The sequence below is a fragment of the Sitophilus oryzae genome, unplaced genomic scaffold, assembly GCF_002938485.1.
Source record: "Sitophilus oryzae breed Bouriz unplaced genomic scaffold, Soryzae_2.0 scaffold_476_pilon_pilon, whole genome shotgun sequence".
In the NCBI taxonomy this organism is placed as follows: Eukaryota; Metazoa; Arthropoda; class Insecta; order Coleoptera; family Curculionidae; genus Sitophilus; species Sitophilus oryzae.
The window spans coordinates 893,297-914,139 of record NW_022147058.1 but is presented as its reverse complement, the minus strand read 5'-3'; the positions used below and the strand labels follow the sequence as shown (position 1 = coordinate 914,139).

Genomic DNA, 20,843 nt, shown 5'->3' with positions numbered 1-20,843 from the left:
GTGTGTGCAAATATCACGCAAACGTTTTTTACATTTTGGAAGTTCTTCAGAAAAACATCACAACTTTTCCTAAAGACCACAAAAGTTTGATTTCTGAAATATCCTGGAATTGTACACAGGGATTGTGCATGTTGAACAAATGCAGTAAATGTAAGGAAATTGATTTAACCTTTTCCTGTTTACCACTGGTATTTGATGGAGAAAGTTCTGTATCAGTTAAACAGTGGATTACTATTGAGGGCCAAACAAAGCTTGTAATTCAATGTGAAACACTAAATTCCACAATTATGATGCTGGAAAATCAATTACCAGCGTTTAGAAGACACCATTTTATCAAAAATGTACAACAAACATTTTTTGATGTTAAGAGAGTTAATATCCCTGAAGATGAGGTTATTTTGCAAATCGATTTTGCGGAAAATTTTGCCCTGACTGCACAGGATGAAATTCAAAGTGCACATTGGCATCATGAGCAAGTTACCGTCTTTACCGGGGTGGCCTGGCTATCTGACAAGCAAGTGTACTCATTCGCAATAATCAGCAACTATTTAAGCCACGATAAATATTCCGTATTCGTCTTCATAAAAAATATTGTTTCTTGGATTGGCCAAAAACATGTTTTAAAAAGCTTGGTTATATTCAGTGACGGCTGTGCGGGACAATTCAAGAATCGATACACTTTATCCACGTTATGTTTTCTGCCTGAAGAATTGGACATATTGAAATTACATGGAGTTTTTTCGCAACATCTCACGGAAAGGGTGCAGTGGATGGAGTCGGTGCAAATGTTAAGAGAAAGGTAGGGCCTACAATTAGATACGTAAACAGATCTATAGAGCGTTCATGGTCGGTGTTCTCGTCGAGAACCTATATTATGTAGCTAATCTAAAGTCTAGAGACCGTCGAGGTTTTTTTCCGATGCCAATGTGTAATAATCTGTCTACTTTTACTAAGACAACAAAATAATATTTTAGGTCTGGAATGATGTTAAAAGCAGGAAGGTTATAGTTAATTCTGCTAAAGAATTCTTCGAGTGCGCCAAACAGTTGGAAAACATAAGATGTATATATGTGACAGAGGATGAAATCAACGAAGTTAAGCCTTTTTTGGACGGAAAATGGTCTTGCGGAAAACCATTGCCAGGGATAGCAAGCTCACATTATTTCAGATCCGTTGATCAGCATCATATATTGATTAAAAAATACCGAGAATCAGAAAAAAATACAATTTTCAAGTGCTTTTAGGTTAAGGATTAGGTTTTGACAGTTTTTCATATATGTTGATATTATTTGGTCGCATTAAATTAGGTAATTTTTGAACTTATTGTTTTAAAAATAATAATATATCTGTTGGAAAAAACCGTCCCGTTAGTAATGTCCCGTTAGTAAATATAAATTACCACCAAGAACCTATACACCTGATAAATAAATGAGAGTAATATGCTTAAATATTTTTTAGATGGGACCTTTACCATCCTATATTTTTACATTTTGTGTAAGGCGTTCAAATTCACAGGTCTGTCTCTCTGAATTATTTGAAAAAATGTCTGAAGTTTTTTTTGTCCCGTTAGTAATCACATTTTTTTGTAATATTTCCGCCAAGCTAATAAATATTCAAGTAATATTTTTTTGGCAAATTATTACTTAAAATCATTGCTAACAAATATTATAAGGTCATTGTTGTATGAACGATATAAGTTATAAATATTTTTCGAAAACATTCTATTTTTCGTTCAGTTTGTCCCGTTAGTAATCATGGAATCGCCCTTAGACTGAAATCATAAATTTCAAATATTTTTGTGCTAAAAGTTCAACAGAAACTGTTTTATCGTCCTGTTTTGCAAAAAAAATTTGAGTAATTTAAAGAAATAAGAATTTCCCAAATTTATCATTTCAGTGAAATAACTATCTACTCAACGTGTTTATTTTTTGTCAATAATGACATGTATTGACTATTTCCATTGTAAATATCTTGAGAACGGTTGCTCGTAGCGATTTTACAAAGAGATATTTTTTACGTAAAAAGTCACACAGATGTATATTTTTTCACTCGGTAGTTTTATACAGGTACGGACAAAAAGTTATTACTCTTCAAAACAGTCAAAACACATGTAGATGGCGCCCTCTACTAGTAGGAGTCATATTGACATCAAAATCAAATTTCTCATGTCAAAAAACTCCCAGACACCAATTTTCATCCAAATATTGATGTTACTTTAGAAATTATTTAGAAAAAATCGAAATAAAAATGAAACTTCTACACCCTGTATCTCCGAAACTAAGCATTTTATGACATACATTTATACGAACTTTCTTACTTATTTTTATCTGCAGAATATGGTTCCGAAGTTTCCGGAATACAGTTCGGACCACCCTGTATTTCAGGCAGATTCGAAGGAAACATACATTGTGTATTACATATACAAAATATACATATTTTATTATTTTTTAAATTTATTAAATTAAAAGGCATTTAAATATAAAGTGTTTTAATTACAATATAGTAATAATTTACATTTTGATGGTGATAAGACTTCTGAATATCAGGGCAGTCAATTTACAATTAACCCGCTACAAGAACATAAAATATAAATATTATGAGAAGATTGGCAATTAAGATTTCTAGAAAGTAAGATGTTATCTTCGTTCACTCTACATAAATTATAGCCGTGGTACCTTTCTTGATTTTATTTGTTATGTATGACATAATGTTTACATGCCGCCTAAAATTAAAATATAAATAGATAAATAAAAACCTACATATTTAGTTATAATTTAAAAATCACCAGTGTTAGCTGCACAGCTTAAAAATTTAGTTCGCTCCACTTTCTGTACACTTTTACCCTTGCAGTCACCTAATGTTCAGGTGTACTTTTTGTTTGATTGTACAGAAGCCCTCTTTTTATTGAACGTATCCAATCGAACTGTTATCATTATGATTCACTCTATGCTCTATAAACAATGGTTTTATTACTTTTAAATAACTTCTTGAAGAAAAAAAATATCACCTTGATATTTTAACTTCTTTATATCAGCACAAGTATTTTAAATTGTCTATATAAAAACTGTCCACCATATACTCCGTCACCATTCGAAAATGATCCAAAAAAGTTTTTTCATACTTTTGAGCCCATTTAGATAAAATTAAAAGTTATAACCAAGAAAATTTACCGCTGAACTGAAAAGCACGAAGAAAAATAATAACAAAATCTAAAATGGCTGCGCCCGATACGCGTGAGCCAGGCATACCAACATATGATATGAAACTTCCCTTTCTACGAAAATTAAAAGTTATAACCAAGAAAATTTACCGCTGAACTGAAAAGCACGAAGAAAAATAATAACAAAATCTAAAATGGCTGCGCCCGATACGCGTGAGCCAGGCATACCAACATATGATATGAAACTTCCCTTTCTACGATCTGAAACGTGATTGGTGAAGGCTATGTACGTCACAACTCAACCGGGACTGTTCAAGTTTGAAATTATAATTTAATTTTTAAAATGATATCATGGCATTTTTCCTAATTTCCTATGTATTGTAAGTAATGAAGACTTAATCTATGCAATACAATGATTTATTTGCGAATTTATATTTTTTGGAACATGCCCATTATACTATAATCGTATTGTAGCACATTTTTAGACAACTTCTTTATTTTTAAGATTTTGATGGTCAAACATCAACAAAATATTCCTTACGTTTGGACTAAATTTTCTCGAAAATAAAGACAATTTAAAATTCCGTTACAATACGGAAATAGATTGATGTTTTGTGATTACAGTGATATATAATTTATATGATTTTGTAACAAATTACTCGCTATTTTATGGCAAATGCTAAATAAAAATCGGCAAATCTTAATCAAGCTTTAATCAAAGCACGTGTGTTTGGAATTTTAGGTGTGACTTAACACGACAGGATGGGGCTAAGCCTTAGGCAGGATTTCTGGAATATAATATATTTCCTTCGGCCACACACCCGCTTTACCCGACGCCTGAGAGTGACCCGAACAGTACAGCGTAATAGACTCTTAACCTGACCACTACATTCTGTTAAGACAGAAGAAGGAGGGGGGGGGGAGGAAAATGTTATAATGTAAGTCAACTGAATATATCAAAGCAGTTGTATACAGAGTTTCGTATAATCGGTTGATTATACGAAAACGAAAAGATGTAGAAACAACATATTTTATGGGTATGATCTTCAATATACAGGGTATTTCAAAACAAATGCGAAAAACTTCAGGGGGTGATTCCTTGTTCAAAATAAAGGGTAGTTTGCTTCATAAACGTTGGGTCAAAAGTCAACCATTAGGGAGATATCGCGGTACAAAGATGGCGGAAAAATAATGTTCTTATTTTTTATCTTGAAAACGAAAAGAGATAGACTAATGAAATTTTATGGAAGCATTACTGTTATAAAAACACACTTTCTGGTAATTTTTTCACTTTTAAAATGGGAAGGGTTGAAATAAACTACCCCTATCATTCTTGTTAACGAAATTTAAAGAAAAATCTTATCAAACACATGCAAAAAAAATTTGGATAGTTTAGTTTGTTTAGAAACTTTTTATCTCTTGTATTTTTTTTATAAAACTCACCGATTTGAAATTAAGAAATAAAATGTAAAGCATTACATGTCAGGACTAAAAATATTTTTAGATTAAGAATCTAGTGATAATAATGATAATAATAATAATCTAGATAATAACGTATTGCAGTAGGGTAATGTCAAATAAAACAATATTAGAAACATCCTAAAAGTGACAGCGGCCGACTAGATTTTTTCCTAAAAAAATTACAGCTGCCCACTAGATTCTTTATCTAAAATGTTTTTTGTCCTGACATGTAATGCTTTTACATTTTATTTTTTAATTTCAAATCGGTGAGTTTTATCAAAAAAACACAAGAGATAAAAAAGTTTCTAAACAAACTAAACTATCCAAATTAATTTTTTTTGCATGTGTTTGATAAGATTTTTCTTTAAATTTCATTAACAAGAATGATAGGGGTAGTTTATTTCAACCCCTTCCACTCATTTTAAAAAAGTGAAAAAATGACCAGAAAGTGTGTTTTCATAACAGTAATGCTTCCGTAAAATTTCATTAGTCTATCTCTTTTCGTTTTCAAGATAAAAAATAAAAACATTATTTTTCCGCCATCTTTGTACCGCGATATCTCCCTAATGGTTGACTTTTGACCCAACGTTTATAAAGCAAACTACCCTTTATTTTGAACAAGGAATCACCCCCTGAAGTTTTTCGCATTTGTTTTGAAACACCCTGTATATAGTGAATTGATAATGAGGCGTGCCTAAGAGAAATGGGAAGGAGGAATAACGATCAACGGTGTCAAAATTAACAACCTGCGGTACGCTGCCGCTGATGACAATTTTTATTATTTTCAAATTAACAAAAAGAAGACCAAGATAATGATAGTAGACCGACAAAACCAAAACCAAAAGAGACCAAATACAAGGAAGATCAATAACATCCAAAAGATAAACACGTACATATATCTTGGTTCTCTCATCACGAATCAGGGTGGATGTAGTGAAGAGATTAAAAGATCCACACTAGCTAAACAAGCTATGACGAAGATCACAAAGATATGGAAAATTCATCATATTCATAAGAAGCCTGGTATTTTCTGGACGCTAAAGCAATTGGATAAGAAGAAAATAGATGAACTCGAGCTGTACTGCTGGCGTCGCGTCGTATGCCAAGGATCTCTTGGACTAAGAAAAGAACTAATATATCCAGTCCTATCAATTATTTGACAAATTAAATATTATTAAACAGATTGAGGTAAAGAAAAGGCTCCGCACCATTGTCGCAGGAAACATTGCTAGGTATTTTGGTCATTTAGTTAGACGGGATGGGTTAGAAAAACAGACGCTGGAGGGCATGGTGCAAGGAAAGAGAAGCCGCGGGAGATTGCCAACAAGATACACAGATCTGACAACACAGCTTACTGGAAAAACGTTACTACAATCAATAAGAATGGCTGAAGATTGAAATGAGTGGAGACGGATAGTACATGAAATTTCACGAAGGCACGATGCTTGAAATCAACCTGCTGACTAAGAAGGTCTGTATGTACAAGTACATACATATAAAGGTTATCTCTGTTTTTTTCTAATGATATAATTCCTTTATCGAAAATATCTATAAAAATATGTATTTTGTTAAACTAAATTATATACTTGAATAAGAACTCTAATAATTAGCATTATTCGTACCTGTTCATCATTTTGTCCATTACTTGCATCCTTTTTCTCCGATTCTTTTGAAGTGGAATTACTTTCTTGGTCATTACTACCAGTGGTTCCATCATTTTCAGTTGAATCATTATTAGAACTAGCAACAATGTAGGGCAGTGCCTGATGTGTTCTCTGGGAATTATTTTTGCCTAAAAATTATTATTTTGCTTTTCTTATATTCCTCCAAAAACTTTTGAGTTGAATATTTTTATTTATCTAATATATGACATGATCGAAAAATACGGCACCAGAGTTGGGTTGAAAATAAAGTTTGCTGGATTTAATATGCAAAATTTGATTGTGAATGCAGCCTTCCCATGAGCAATGGGAACATTTATGCAAGTAAATTGACGAAGATAGAAAAAAAATTCTACTTTAAATGGAACGAAGTTGCGAGAATATCTTCGTAAAACCCGTTTGTCAGATTAGGATTATAATGTTACAAGGTGGACAAGTTTAACTTTGATATATTCTGATATTAGAATACCAAATATTTCATAAAAAAATTATATAAAATACTAGGAGTTTTGTTCTTGTTTCACATTTTTTTTTATTTAACCAATCGAAACTATAACTAAAAAATAACAAATCTACAAAAAATTAGACCAACTACATATTACATATTTTTATTAAAATATATTTTATTAATATACAGGATGATCCGAATTGTATTCGGGAAACTTCGGCGGCATATTCTGCAGTTAAAAATAAGTAAAAAAGTTTGTATAAATGTATGTCCTAAAATGATTCGTTTCGGAGATACAGGGTGTAGAAGTTTCATTTCTATTTCGATTTTTTCAAAATAATTTCTGAACTAATGTCGATATTTGGATGAAAATTGGTGTCTGGGTTTTTTTTAATATAAGAAATTTGATTGTGATGTCAATATGACTCCTACTTATAGGGGGCACCACCTACGTATTTTTTAAATGGTTTGGAGAGTAACAACTTTTCGTCAGTATCTCTATAAAACTGCTGAGTGAAAAAAAAAAAAAAAAAAAAAAATATATATATATATATATATATATATATATATATATATATATATATATATATATATATATATATATATATATATATATGCGTAATTTTTTTCGTAAAAAAGGCCTCTTAACAAAAATCGCTACAGGTAACCGTTCTCAAGATATTTTAATAAAATATGATGCCTCTTGTTGAATGTATTTCTTGAAATTAATGGCAAATTTTAAATACTTTATATCGTCGCTACGAAGTGAAAACCTCGTAACTTCAATTTTGTCGGTTTTAAGATAGGTGTGTTTATTACTTAAATATTTCATGCCGCACATACAGATATAGAAATTAACCTCAGCAAAACCATAAGATATTTAAAAGTCTGGCTTGATACCAAAATGAAATTTAGCGAACACATTGATAAAACTGTAACCAAAGTAAGCAAAACATTAGCTGTACTGACGCGTCTACTTCCAAGCCAATTTGACGCCGTTTTTTTTCGACTACACAGCACTTAAGTACGAAGAAAAAATATTATTAAGTACCTATTAGTACTTTTATAATTAAACGCTATCTTAGAATTATTATAATCTTAATTATGACATTTATGAAGAAGTACGTCAACCCTGATTGAAGAAGTACGTCAACCTAGATTTCACAGTTTTCTATAATAAAACTTACCATTTCTACTTGTATTGGTATCTTGTTCATTAGCTGAACTTTGAGGTATAACAATCTTTAATGGTGGAACTTTTAAATCAGTAGTTTTACCATCCGCTGAAGTTGAACTACCATCTACTTCAGCATCACTAGAACTGCTCACGTTGGGTTTCGGACTACTAACAGGACTCTTTTTATCTGTTGGAGTAGAACTACTCGATTTTGCACTAGATCCAGCGGACTTGCCGGTACCACCTGACGTTTGTTTATTATTCTGGCCTTTACCCTGACCTATAAATTAAAGGATACTTCAGTTAAAATAATTTACACTTCCAGTACAATTCATTTCGTATATTCAACATTACTACTATCTACTATCATAAAACCGCTCAATTACGCAGTGAAATTATTTTCTAGATGATCTACATTTTTAGTCTAGTAAATGAAGGTTGAAACCACGGCTTAATTCGTCGACCGGGACTTTTCAGGCAGATTGCATACCTTTTGGGGGGTAGTTTTATGGGAAAATTTGTAATATAGTGCTCGGCCAGCTTTGGCTAAAAAAATGGCCTTAAATGGCCCAAAAATCAGTTTTTCGCAAATATCTGCGAAAATATGCTTTCAAAAAAAAATTTCTTTAAATAGAAAATGAAGCTTAGATAATTACCTACAAAAATGGTCCTTATCATTTTTTACGTAGAATTAGTAGTTTTCGAGATATTCCGCCTCAAACATCCCTGAATTTTCTCTCTAAGTCTTAACGCTCCGAAGTTAGATTTCATAAGCGTATCATCAAAGAATATCTTAATACCCTAGAAGTCTCGTCTCGCATCAAAATCTGACCTGTCGATGGGGCCTCGCTATTTTGCTCGGAATTGAACGAACAGACGCGCGGCGCTGCCTTGTTTTGTGTGTACTTTCTTGAATAGTTTTAAATTATAGTTTTAAATTTCATCTATTGCTATAATCAGTCTTTCCGCTCTCCGCTCTCCGCACTCCGCAGTTTTCATATAATATTATCTATATAATTCCCGTGTTACAGTTTTGGGTGGTTTTGGTTACCGTACTCCTCCGAAACGGCTTAACCGATTTTGATGAAATTTTATATGTATATTCAGTAGGTCTGAGAATAGGTAGTTATATATTTTTTATACCCTTAAGTGATAAGGGTAGTCCACCCCATTTTTTTTATTTTGCGAAAAAAGAAAAAGAAAATATTTTTTTTATTTGGCATTAAAAAATACAAACACTAAACACTAAATTTTCACCGTTCTACCTTCATCCCCTATTTTTTAATAGGGGTTGTTTTTTAATTTTTTGTTACCATCTCCGAAACGGCTTGACCGATTTTGATAAAATTTTATATGTATATTCAGTACGTCTAAGAATAGGTTGTTATCTATTTTTATACCCTTAACTGATAAGGGTAGCCGAGAGGGTAGCCCACCCTCATTATTTTTTAGTTTTTGAAAAGAAAAAAATGTTTTTATTTTTTTATTTGGCATTAAGAAATACAAACAACCCTAAATTTTCACCGTTCTGCTATCATCCCCTATTTTTAGTAGGGGTTGTTTTTATATTTTTTTTTGTTGCTAGCCGATTTTGATGAAATTTTATATGTATATTGAGTAGGTCTGAAAATAGGTTGTTATATATTTTTTATACCCTTAAGTGATAAGGGTAGCCCACCCCCATTTTTTTTATTTTTTGAAAAAAAAATATTTTATTTTTTTTTATTTGGCATTAAAAAATACAAACAACACTAAATTTTCACCGTTCTACCTTCATCCCCTATTTTTTAATAGGGGTTGTTTTTTTAATTTTTTGTTACCATCTCCGAAACGGCTTAACCGATTTTGATAAAATTTTATATGTATATTCAGTACGTCTAAGAATAGGTTGTTATATATTCTTATACCCTTAAGTGATAAGGGTAGCCGAGAGGGTAGCCCACCCTCATTTTTTTTTTTGGAAAAAAAAAATATTTTTTTATTTGGCCTTAAAAAATACAAACAACTCTAAATTTTCACCGTTATACCATCATCCCCTATTTTCTAATAGGGGTTGTTTTCTTGTTACCATCTCCGAAACGGCTTGGCCGATTTTGATGACGTTTTATTATGTATATTGAGTAGGTCTGAAAATAGTTTGTTATCTATTTTTTATACCCTTAAGTGATAAGGATAGCTCACCCCCATTTTTTTTATTTTTTGAAAAAAAAACATATTTTAATTTTTTTTATTTGACATTAAAAAATACAAACAACTCTAAATTTTCACCGTTCTACCATCATCCCCTATTTTTTAATAGGGGTTGTTTTTTAAGTTTTTTTGTTACCATCTCCGAAACGGCTTAACCGATTTTGATAAAATTTTATATGTATATTCAGTACGTCTAAGAATAGGTTGTTATCTATTCTTATACCCTTAAGTGATAAGGGTAGCCGAGGGGGTAGCCCACCCTCATTTTTTTTATTTTTGGAAAAAAAAAAAAATTATTTAGCCTTAAAAAATACAAACAACTCTAAATTTTCACCGTTCTACCATCATCCCCTATTTTCTAATAGGGGTTGTTTTTTTGTTACCATCTCCGAAACGGCTTGGCCGATTTTGATGACGTTTTATTATGTAAATTGAGTAGGTCTGAAAATAGTTTGTTATCTATTTGTTATACCCTTAAGTGATAAGGGTAGCCCACCCCCATTTTTTTTATTTTTTGAAAAAAATATATTTTATTTTTTTTTATTTGGCATTAAAAAATACAAACAACCCGAATTTTCACCGTTCTACCATCATCCCCTATTTTTTAATAGGGGTTGCTTTCTTAAATTTTTTGTTACCATCCCCGAAACGGCTTGACCGATTTTGATAAAATTATATGTATATTCAGTACGTCTAAGAATAGGTTGTTATCTATTTTTTATACCCTTATGTGGTAAGGGTAGCCAAGAGGGTAGCCCACCCTCATTTTTTATTTTTGAAAAGAAAAAAATGTTTTTATTTTTTAGTTGGCATTAAAAAATACAAATAACCCTAAATTTTCACCGTTCCATCATCATCCCCTATTTTTTAATAGGGGTTGTTTTGTTTTAATTTTTTGTTACCATCTCCGAAACACACTTTCGTCACTTAAGGAAACTCTGTACAAAATTTCATACTCCTAGAACTAACATTTTTTGTACAAAATTTCACCCCCCAGTTTCACTACCCTTAGGCTATACATTTCCAAAAATCGCTTATCAATGTTCAAATGTGCCACATCTGTGCAAAAGTTCGTACTCCTAGTAGGTACAGATTTTTTTTTGTATAATTACACCCCTTTATCTAATTACACCCCCTTATGGGTCGAATTTTAAAAAATTACTTAGTAGTACTCATCTTAGAGAACGAATTAGTATTCTCCGTATTTACTCCAGTTTCCTAATACTAGCACAGATAACACATAATCATACTAGTTAATTTTTTATTGGAATAGAAGTAATTTTTATTAGAAGGTACAAAAAAATTAAAAATATAAAATTTTATTTTCATAGCTACGTTTTTATAGCCTTAGGATGCCTCATGTACTAACGAATACGAAATATATGATCAATACATATTTCTTTAAATATCGAGAAATAAAATATGTTTTGGCAACACCGTACGAAATATCGCCGCGCGTAGTCCTCAAAATTTAAAATATTAGCATTTTCAGGCTTCGATTATGTTCAAAAGCGCCACCGTGTGACAAATCACTAAAGCTTCCACACGAGAGTTCTTAAAAACTATAATATTCTTTGGTATCATTGATTGATAGAACAAATTATTTAATCTCAGATAAAATTTCATATTTTTTGATGAGTCAAAGTTCATTTAAAAAGTAGACTTAACAGCTATCCCATTTTGGAACTTGTTTGAAGTTTGTCATATTTTATGATAATAAAAAACGGGCAGACATTACTCGCCCCAAAAATTTTCACATTTTTACAAACTTATTCGTATTTTCACTAATAAGAGCTTATTTGTGAATATTTTTTTAACAGTTGTTCTGACTACTTACTTTAAGCAACTCATAAAGTTTGAAGTATTTGTTTAATCACATTTTAATAAAAAACAACTATTTGTGAGTGTCTTTTTCCGTTTTTTTTACCGAAAGGTACCTTACTTAAAATTAATTGCAACCTTGTCGCTTCAAAAAATATTTTTCTAATCAGATTTCATAGAAAATGGCATTATGAATAGAACGACATTTTTGACATTTTCAATTAAAAAAAAGCATTTTAAATTTCAATTTCGTGTGCCATGGTCTTAAATGTAACCACAATTTGGCTCAAACTACCAAGTATGTGGTACAAAATTATTCGTAAAAATGCTTCTTCCAAATATGCTAGTGAACCCTCGTTCCGTTTGAAAAAATGGGATAATACTGAAAATACGATTTGGGCATCTTTTAATAGGCTTAGAAAAGATACAAAAACATTAAACGATAAAACCTATTTTTCCAAATCTCCTTGATTAAAAATTAATAGTTTTAACACTACTCTAGGTTAAAATTTAAAATGTATTTTTTAAGAGAAAATGTTAAAAGTTGACATTTACTATTTCTTCGTTGACTATTCAGAATATCATTTTCTAGCAAATGAAGCAAAAAAATATTGAGGGTGCCATTTAAAAATCAAAAGTTGTAGCCATTTCAGGTAAAACAGGAAATTTTTTTTATTTGAATATACATCAATCAATTCCAACTCTATCATATACTAACATACCAAAATTCGATTTTTTTATTTGAAAGGATAAAATGTTACAGTTAAGGGTTGAAATAATCGTTTTCCTTCCATTAAATTTACACATGAAATTGAGAACAACGACAGATTACCATTTCTAGATGTATTAGTTATTAGAAATACTAATAATTGCCTGGAATTTGAGATCTATAGGAAAAATACCACTACACGCAGATATATTCCTAATGAATCATATCATAGTATTGAACATAAAATGGCTAGTTTAAATTTCTTAGTTTTCCACTTTCCAACGAAAGATATGAAATAGAAAGAGATTACATTAGGAATGTAGCTGAGTGTAATGGATATTCTCCTTCACTAGTTGATAAAATAATTAGAAAACGTAGGTATAGGTTAATTATTTCTGAAAATTCGACTTTTCAAGTGGAGAAAGAAACGTCAAAATATTTTTCAATACCGTTTGATAGACAGTTATCCCGTGATCTAAAAGGAATTTTTAAGAATGTCAATTATAAACTTGTGTATAGTGCTAATAATAAATTACAACAATTATTAGGTAATCCAAAGGATAAAACACCTCTACTGGAAAGGTCGGGTATTTATGAAATTTCTTGTAAAGATTGTAATCAGAAATATGTTGGGCAAACTAGAAGATCAATATTAACTAGATTTAAAGAACATTTAGCTCAGATAAGATATGGTAGACCGGATAAATCTTGCGTTGCCGAACATATTGTTGATAAAGAACATTGTATAGATCTTAATAACTTGAAATTAATTAAATAAGTCTCAAATTACAGACAATTAGATGCATATGAAAGCATCAGAATTAATAAATGTAAAGATAGTATGAACAGAGACAACGGTCCAATTCCTTCAAGTTCTTTGTTCCTACTACTCTAGTGGCGGAAATCTAACTGTTACGCTCGGTTGGCTAGATCTTGCCACGCCCACTCTGGGCCCACTGAGCGAGTATATAAACGCTCTAATTGTCGATTGTATTTTAGTTTATCATCATCTGCTGATGATGCTAACATGGTTAGCGAAACGCGCGTCCAGTGTAAAAGTAATTGTGGTAATTTAGTGTTTTAATTTGCTGGATAAAATAGGTAAGGTAAGAGGTAAGTCACTTTTTAAAAACACCCGGTATATATTCCATATAGGTTTGGCAGATTAAATAAATAAAAAAAATACTACGACTATAGATATATAATACTAGATTATATTTACCAGTACTCCTTTGATTTGCTTTTCCACTTTCCTTTCCACCATCCTCCTTTCTTCTCTTCCTCTTATTTTCTTCGTCTTTTTCATTCTCTTCGTTATTTTCGAATTCCGAATAAGCCCTTTTACTAGAATCCTCGTTTGCATTGGTTACTATAGAGAGGGGATCGGTTGGCTCAATTTCGGAGTCTCCACCGTCCGCGTTCTTATCGGGCGAAGAATCGGTCTCCTGCGGGCGAGAAAAGTGTAATATTAAGTAAGTCGATGTACACTATCAGACAAAAGTAGAGAAACTTTTTAAAACTCGTCGGATTTCAAAAATCTCCAATATTTAAAATAATGTTTGTTTTAAACATATTATTTCCTTTTAGCAATACCATCATCATTTTTCGCCACATTCCAAATTTATCTTATCATGTGTTTATTTATAATATGGACACAAATATTTTTGAAAGGACATAAATAAAGAAACCAACATAAAAATTGACCATACTTAGTAGTTATTTGCTTAAGGTGAAAAGTGTTGATATTCTGATTCGGAAAATATTTGTCTGAGGATCCTCGAGAAAAAATAATCAACGCACATCGGAATTGTGTACGGCAAATGGATATAGGCACAGTGTTTAATTTGCATAAGTCTGTCAACAAAAAAAGTGGTCGGCCAAAGAAAACAACGAAAAATATTGAAATGATAATTAAAAAAATCGCCTTAACTAATCTGCATTAATCGACAAATCAAATTTTGAGTGAGCTACCTGGTGTCAATATAAGCTCTAAGGTCATCCAAAGACGGCTAAGGGAAGCTATTTCGCAGAAGAGCAGCCAAAAAAACACTCATCAGTAAGAAGAACCAGAAGGCCAAACTTACCTTTGCAAAAAAATATTTGCACTTGTTGACGAATGACTGGAAAAGGGTCCTGTTTTCAGATGAAAGCAAATTCAATATATTTGGATCCGATGGCATATCGTGGATACATCGCCCAGAAGGGAAAAGATTTGATCCAAAGTATACCAAGGCCACTGTAAAGCATGGTGTGGGGATGCTTCTCGGGCTACGGCATGGGACCACTGCATGTAATAGAAGGAACAATGGATCGATTTATTTATTTGGACATCTTAAAGCAAGTGATAATTCCATTTGCTGATGATAATTTGCCTTTAACCTGGATATTGCAGCAAGATAATGATCCAAAGTATAAATCGAAACCTTTACAAGAATGGTTTTTGTCTGAACAAATTAGGGTTATGGACTTTCCTGCCGAAAGTCCAGACCTTAACCCCATTGAAAACCTGTGGGAGGAACTAGATCGCCGGATAAGACGAAGTTACATTAGCAATAAGAAAGATTTGATAAGAATTTTGAAAAAGACCTGGAATTCCATTGAACCAGATATCATAACAAAACTATTGGACTCCATGCCAAAGCGATGTCGTGAAGTCATAGCTAATCACGGTTACTCTAACCATTATTAATTTTATTAGGTTAGCATCAACTAGGTACTTGTAATATATATATTAATTTTTAGTTTCTCTATTTTTGTCCCTATAGTTTTTTATTTAATTAACTGAATAAAATCTTAAGTTTTCGTGAGACATGTGATGATTTCATTTAAATAAGAACTATTTAAGTATCTTTAATTTTACCAATGCACAAAACGGCCTCAGTCCCTGCGTTAACAAATAAGACACAATTTTAAAAAGTTTCTCTACTTTTGTCCGATAGTGTAATTTCGCTTACTTTTACAGATTTAAATTCGTAAACGTCGTCGGCGGCAGCAGAACTCGTCTTATTTTCCATGTCGCTGGACGAGGTGCTCGCACTTCCACTTTTCTGTTTCTCCGAAGACGTGACTTTCTTCTCATCCCTCGAACGAGGCTGTGCTCTCGACGACGTCGTGCTGCCCGATTCTACAACATCAACAAACTTTATTAATACCGAGTACAGAGTTTTATTTTTTAACAGAATGCCAACGGTTTTTGTAGACGTATCTGTTAAAAAAACTAAAGTGTTCTAGAATAGTTGCATTTAGATATTTTAAATAGTTTTTTTTTCTTTGTTATTTGTGTTTTTTTGCTTCCGACGACGGAAACGACGGAAAGAGATATGCAGGGTGGCGCCTCTCATACGACACGGAGGCTCCAAGGAGAACAACAGTTTGTATTGAAATGTAATTTTGTGAAAAATATAGACTTCTACAGGGTATCCTCAATAATAATAATAATAATAAATAATAAACAACGCTTTATTGTACAAAAAGCCAAAATAGCTTCATCGACACAGCATTCAAGCAACAAACAAAAGTACAAAAAAAAATACATATAATAAAAAAAAATATCATATAATACAAATCAATTCAAAAAAAATTTCACAGAGTCCAATAGTGGTGTTATTAAGTATAAAAGTTGTATAGTACTTTTATATGACAAAACTTTTGTTTTTGAAAGGTTGAGGCATAGGAGATTAGAATCGCACCAATATTTAATGGTGCGTATGGTGCGTACTGGATATAGTATTATCCAGCGACAGTATTATTATAAGTCTGATATCTAATGTGTAATATTTGTTGTTTGTATATATTAATTCTGTCGTTTTTATTTCTTCTATGTATTTACTTACTTTACCTAGTTAAGATCTTAGTTTAATTGTAGTATTATCTTAACTGTAATTATATTATTTTTGGTGTGTAATATTCTTATTTGACAATGTTTCCATGCCTGTTTGGGCTATTTGATGTGTTTTTATTGTAAGCATTGGAAATAAATAAAGAAATATCTATCTATCTATTATACGTATAGTGCCGTAACATCTGAGCCGCTCCAAGTGAAACTAGTATCGTCCGCAAAGAAGCAGATTTTACCGCTAATGTCTAGAATTGCAATGTCCTTGATAAACACCAGAAACAAAATAGGGTCAAGTACTGAACCCTGAGGGACACCACATTCTATAGGCTTACAAGAAGACTAGACATCCTCACAAGCTGCCTTCTGTTGCCAAGATATGACTTAAGCCATTCGAGTGGCACTCCCCTGAATCCATAATATTGCAATTTGTTAGTTAAGATATCATGATTTACACAGTCGAAAGCCTTAGAGAAATCACAGAAAATTGTAGCTGTAGAGTGATGGTTATTCAGGCTAGAGTATGCATTAGTAAAAAGGTCGAACATAGCATCATTTGTGCAACTGTTACTTAGAAATCCAAATTGATGGGTAGTAAGTACATACTTTATATTTAAGAAGAAAAGATATAAGTCTTTTTTTTAACCAATCTTTCAATGATCTTAGATAATGTGGGCAGGAGAGCAATTGGGCGATAGTTCGAAGCTTGATCTTTATCTCCTCCTTTATGCAGAGGAATAATTGCTGTCTTAAGACAGTTTTGAAAAACTCCTTTTTGGAATGACTTGTTAATTAGTAAGATAGATTAACGTTTCAGTTCAGAGAAAATTTTGAGAGTAAGCCCATCAGTCCCAGATGAGGATTTGTTTTTAATACTTTTAATTGTACTACGGAGCTCATATAATGCTACGGGCATGAAGAAGAAACTGTGTAAATTCTCATTATTATTATATTCAAAAAAAGTTGCACATCAAAGTTGTGTTTTTTTACATTTTTATTTTTTTTTGATTTTTGGATTCTAGGAGAAAAATAAAGGTGAGTTTTATTAGGGAAGTATATGACTGAAATGTAAGGTTTTTGACTTATTTGACATTTTCTAAAAATGAACAATTTTTAAATTTCAATAAAAGCTACCTAAATTAGAATTTACCCAATATAGCCTAACACGTAGTTAAAATAACTATTGTACTTTAAATCAAATTAAAACCGGACCCAAAAAATAATACAGGGTGAGGCAAAATTAATGTTAAACATTGGTTAACTGTAAAAGCAAGTTACTCCATTAGTTTAAATGGAACACCCAGTATATTATTCTGATAGTCAATGGTCTCTTCAAAATACTATTAAGGTTACCTACCCCCAAACAAAAATTTTCCTAGGTATTATCATTTTTATAATTTAGTGTGAGTAGATCTTTACTATTTGATAAAATCTAGGGTGGCTGTGATCTGTGATATATCTAACGTTACTTCAACATAGCCGTCTAATTAGTTCAACTTTAGCAACTAGTTATCATTTTGTGTCAGTTAAAACAAAAAAAATCTCAGAAATTTTCCGAAAATGGAAACTTATCCTACATCAGAGAGAATTAATATGATTCTATTAGTTGGTGAATACAGTGTGCATTCACCAATTAATAGAATTCTTAAATGCTCCTGATTTTATCTAGTCTTGGATTTTTTTATGGGGATATGCTAAAGACAGCGTTTACAAAACTCGACCAACTATTGTCGACATGAGAGAAATGATTGTGGCTGTTTTTTGAAGTAAAACTCTACGTATGCCTTTTAACATGACTTTTAACACCTTTTGAAAAGAGAATCATTTTATGCAGTAAACAGGAAAGGAAGCTTTTAGATTAGATTTCATCTAGCTAATTTTTGTTACATAATTATACACTGAAAATAAACGACAGAAAAATGTAAATAAATGATGTGTTTGGCATATTTTTATTTTTCGTAAATAAGTATTGTTTGTTCAAAATAAATTTTGTTTACTTTAAGTAAACTGACTTGATTGTTATTTTCCTCATATTTGTTTGATATTTTCTATAATTAATTAAATAACTATTTATTTATCAAACATCATTCTACATATTTCGTAATTTTATTTTTGTCAAAAAAATACCTTATTGACATTAAATAAATTTTTATTCATGTCCGGGTGTACGTGCGAAAAATTGAGGGGTAGGGTTGACCTGCCTTCTCGAATTATTTCATCATCCGTATTCCTTTACCGGTTCGCGTCGGAGACTTAGTGTCTAGTGCGTGATGTATGCGACTGTCCTTGTGATTTGAAACCACTAATTTTCCAGATAATATGAATTCAACCGCAGATTGTCTCTGTGTATTCTAAATTTTCCTGCTTTCGATTGTCTGTTTAGTGAGTGCCTTTGGACGATTGAAGGCGTTTTTTAAATCCATCAGGTTCCATCAAGAAGATTCGTTATTAGAAACAGTAGGATATAGTTTTAAGGCACAAGCGTTTGAGGTTTCTAACCCAAATAGTACAAAGTATGTACGTCTTTATCCTTTTGACAAAGAAGTTTGTCCAGTTCCGTTTAATATTCATTACACGGGGGATGGTAAAAGCGTTGTAAGTACCATTTCCTGATGTTTATCTGAATATTTATTATTAGGTATAGGTATTTATCACGTTATTTGATGTTAGGTGAAACACAATATTTTAAGAAAAAAACATGTTTTGTTTTATATGGACCCTTCAATAGTGCATCTGTGTGCACATGTCATAGTGATAATATCTTTCAATAAATATATACTTAGTAAATGTTATTGTTTTTTTTTTAATTAGTTAGGACCAAAAAATAGTGGTATATACGAGAATCTGAAGAAAAACTGTACAGGGTTTTCTTTTATATTTTGCACTCTATCTAGATACCTTATTTTTAAAGCTATGAAAATCTTGAAATACAAAAGTGGAAGGATTTTTTCCATATCATTATTATTATGTTTTAAATATATCACAAAAAAACAACTCATCGGAAAACTGAAAAAAAATAATCAAAGTTGTGTTTTTGAATTAAACAGTCTGTCTATTATTATAGATAAAATAAAAGTCCTCTTCGCTATTATTATACAGGGTATTTTAATAAAAATACATAAAACTTTGATTTTTTTTCCACTTTCCGATGTGCATTTATTTTTTCTGATAGATTCAAAAGATGCTATGGAAAAAATCATTCAACTTTTATATTTGAAGTTCTTTACTAGCTTCAAAAATAAGGTCTCTATAGAGGGTGTCAAATATAAAAGAAAACCCTGTACACATTTTATTTTGAGTCAAACAAATCATTTTGGTTAATCCAAACAAATAGGTATTTTGGAATAAAAAAACGTCAAAACAAGTCAAACAACTTGCGTATTCAGGTAAATTGAAAAAGTATTTGGTTTTAAATTACTATTCCTTTGAAGCAAACGTAATTTATTTTGTAAAGACATAATCTTTTATTTACAGAGAATAATTAGATGCTGCACGTTAAACAAATTTTTACATAATACAAAGACCTTGCTAGGGTCAAGAAACAAACTGATTTCTTTGGTGGAAATAAAAATATTGTTTATTAAATAATTATATTTTTGACTTAAACAAAAATTTTTAGCAAAGTTCAAATATTTTTTCAAATAATATAAAACAAATATTTATTCCGCTTATAGGAAACAAATATTTATTTTGCTGCACTCCATTTTTATTCAGGTTAAATAGCTTCTTTTTTCAGTGTAGGTTCATATCTAGTGTTAATTATGTGATACTTAAGATATGTTTTAAACGTGTATCTTTTTATTACAGTATTTTGCCCTACATCCTTTAATTTTTGTTAAATTAACAGATTAGCACAGCCACCAAGATTTTTTTCAAATAATAAGATCTAGTGGCGCGAAATCATAAAAAGGAAATTATATAGGAAAAATTTTGTTTCAGGTGTAGGCAACCTTAATAATATTTTGAAGATATATGAATTCTCCATTGAATACCGGAATAATATGCTGGGTGTTCCATTTAAAATATAGGAGTAACTTTAAATATATAGGAGTAGCTTTTATAAGTAACCAATGTTCCATATTAGTTTTGTCTCACCCTGTACAACTTTTCGTGTAAAATTTTAATTTGGTTTAACATACAATGGTTTACGTAATTAAATATCAGGCTATACAGGATAAATTACAATTTAGATAGCTGTTATTGAAATTTAAATTTTATTCTTCATTTTCACAAAAAGTGGAATATGTCAAAATCCTTACATTTTAGGCATAATATGCTTTTTTAATAAAACCCACCTTTATTTTTTTCTACAATCCGAGGGGTGGCGCATAATAGACAATAAAAAGCGATTTTTCAATAAAATTGTAATCAAGATTGCTGG

The 20,843-nt window shown here is 31.2% G+C and overlaps 1 protein-coding gene and 1 long non-coding RNA gene across 10 annotated transcripts in view; both read right to left on the bottom strand.

The window, feature by feature from the left end:
- LOC115886250 (ankyrin repeat domain-containing protein 12) overlaps window positions 1-20,843 on the bottom strand; it is an 80,202-nt gene that overhangs the window by 11,640 nt on the left and 47,719 nt on the right. For 8 of the 9 annotated variants that reach the window (XM_030905336.1, XM_030905343.1, XM_030905340.1 and 5 more), the window contains 4 exons: window positions 15,582-15,751; window positions 13,850-14,072; window positions 7,918-8,187; window positions 6,244-6,413 (listed from right to left, as the gene is read on the bottom strand). In XM_030905336.1, coding sequence (XP_030761196.1) covers window positions 6,244-6,413; window positions 7,918-8,187; window positions 13,850-14,072; window positions 15,582-15,751 — 833 coding nt within the window. The remainder of the gene's footprint in view (window positions 1-6,243; window positions 6,414-7,917; window positions 8,188-13,849; window positions 14,073-15,581; window positions 15,752-20,843) is intronic. The other variant, XM_030905339.1, reaches the window with a different exon arrangement.
- On the bottom strand, window positions 2,532-3,698 carry LOC115886254. The gene is made up of 3 exons (XR_004050861.1): window positions 3,008-3,698; window positions 2,786-2,951; window positions 2,532-2,722 (listed from the first exon to the last, which is right to left on the bottom strand). It is a non-coding gene; the product is annotated as an uncharacterized LOC115886254 (long non-coding RNA).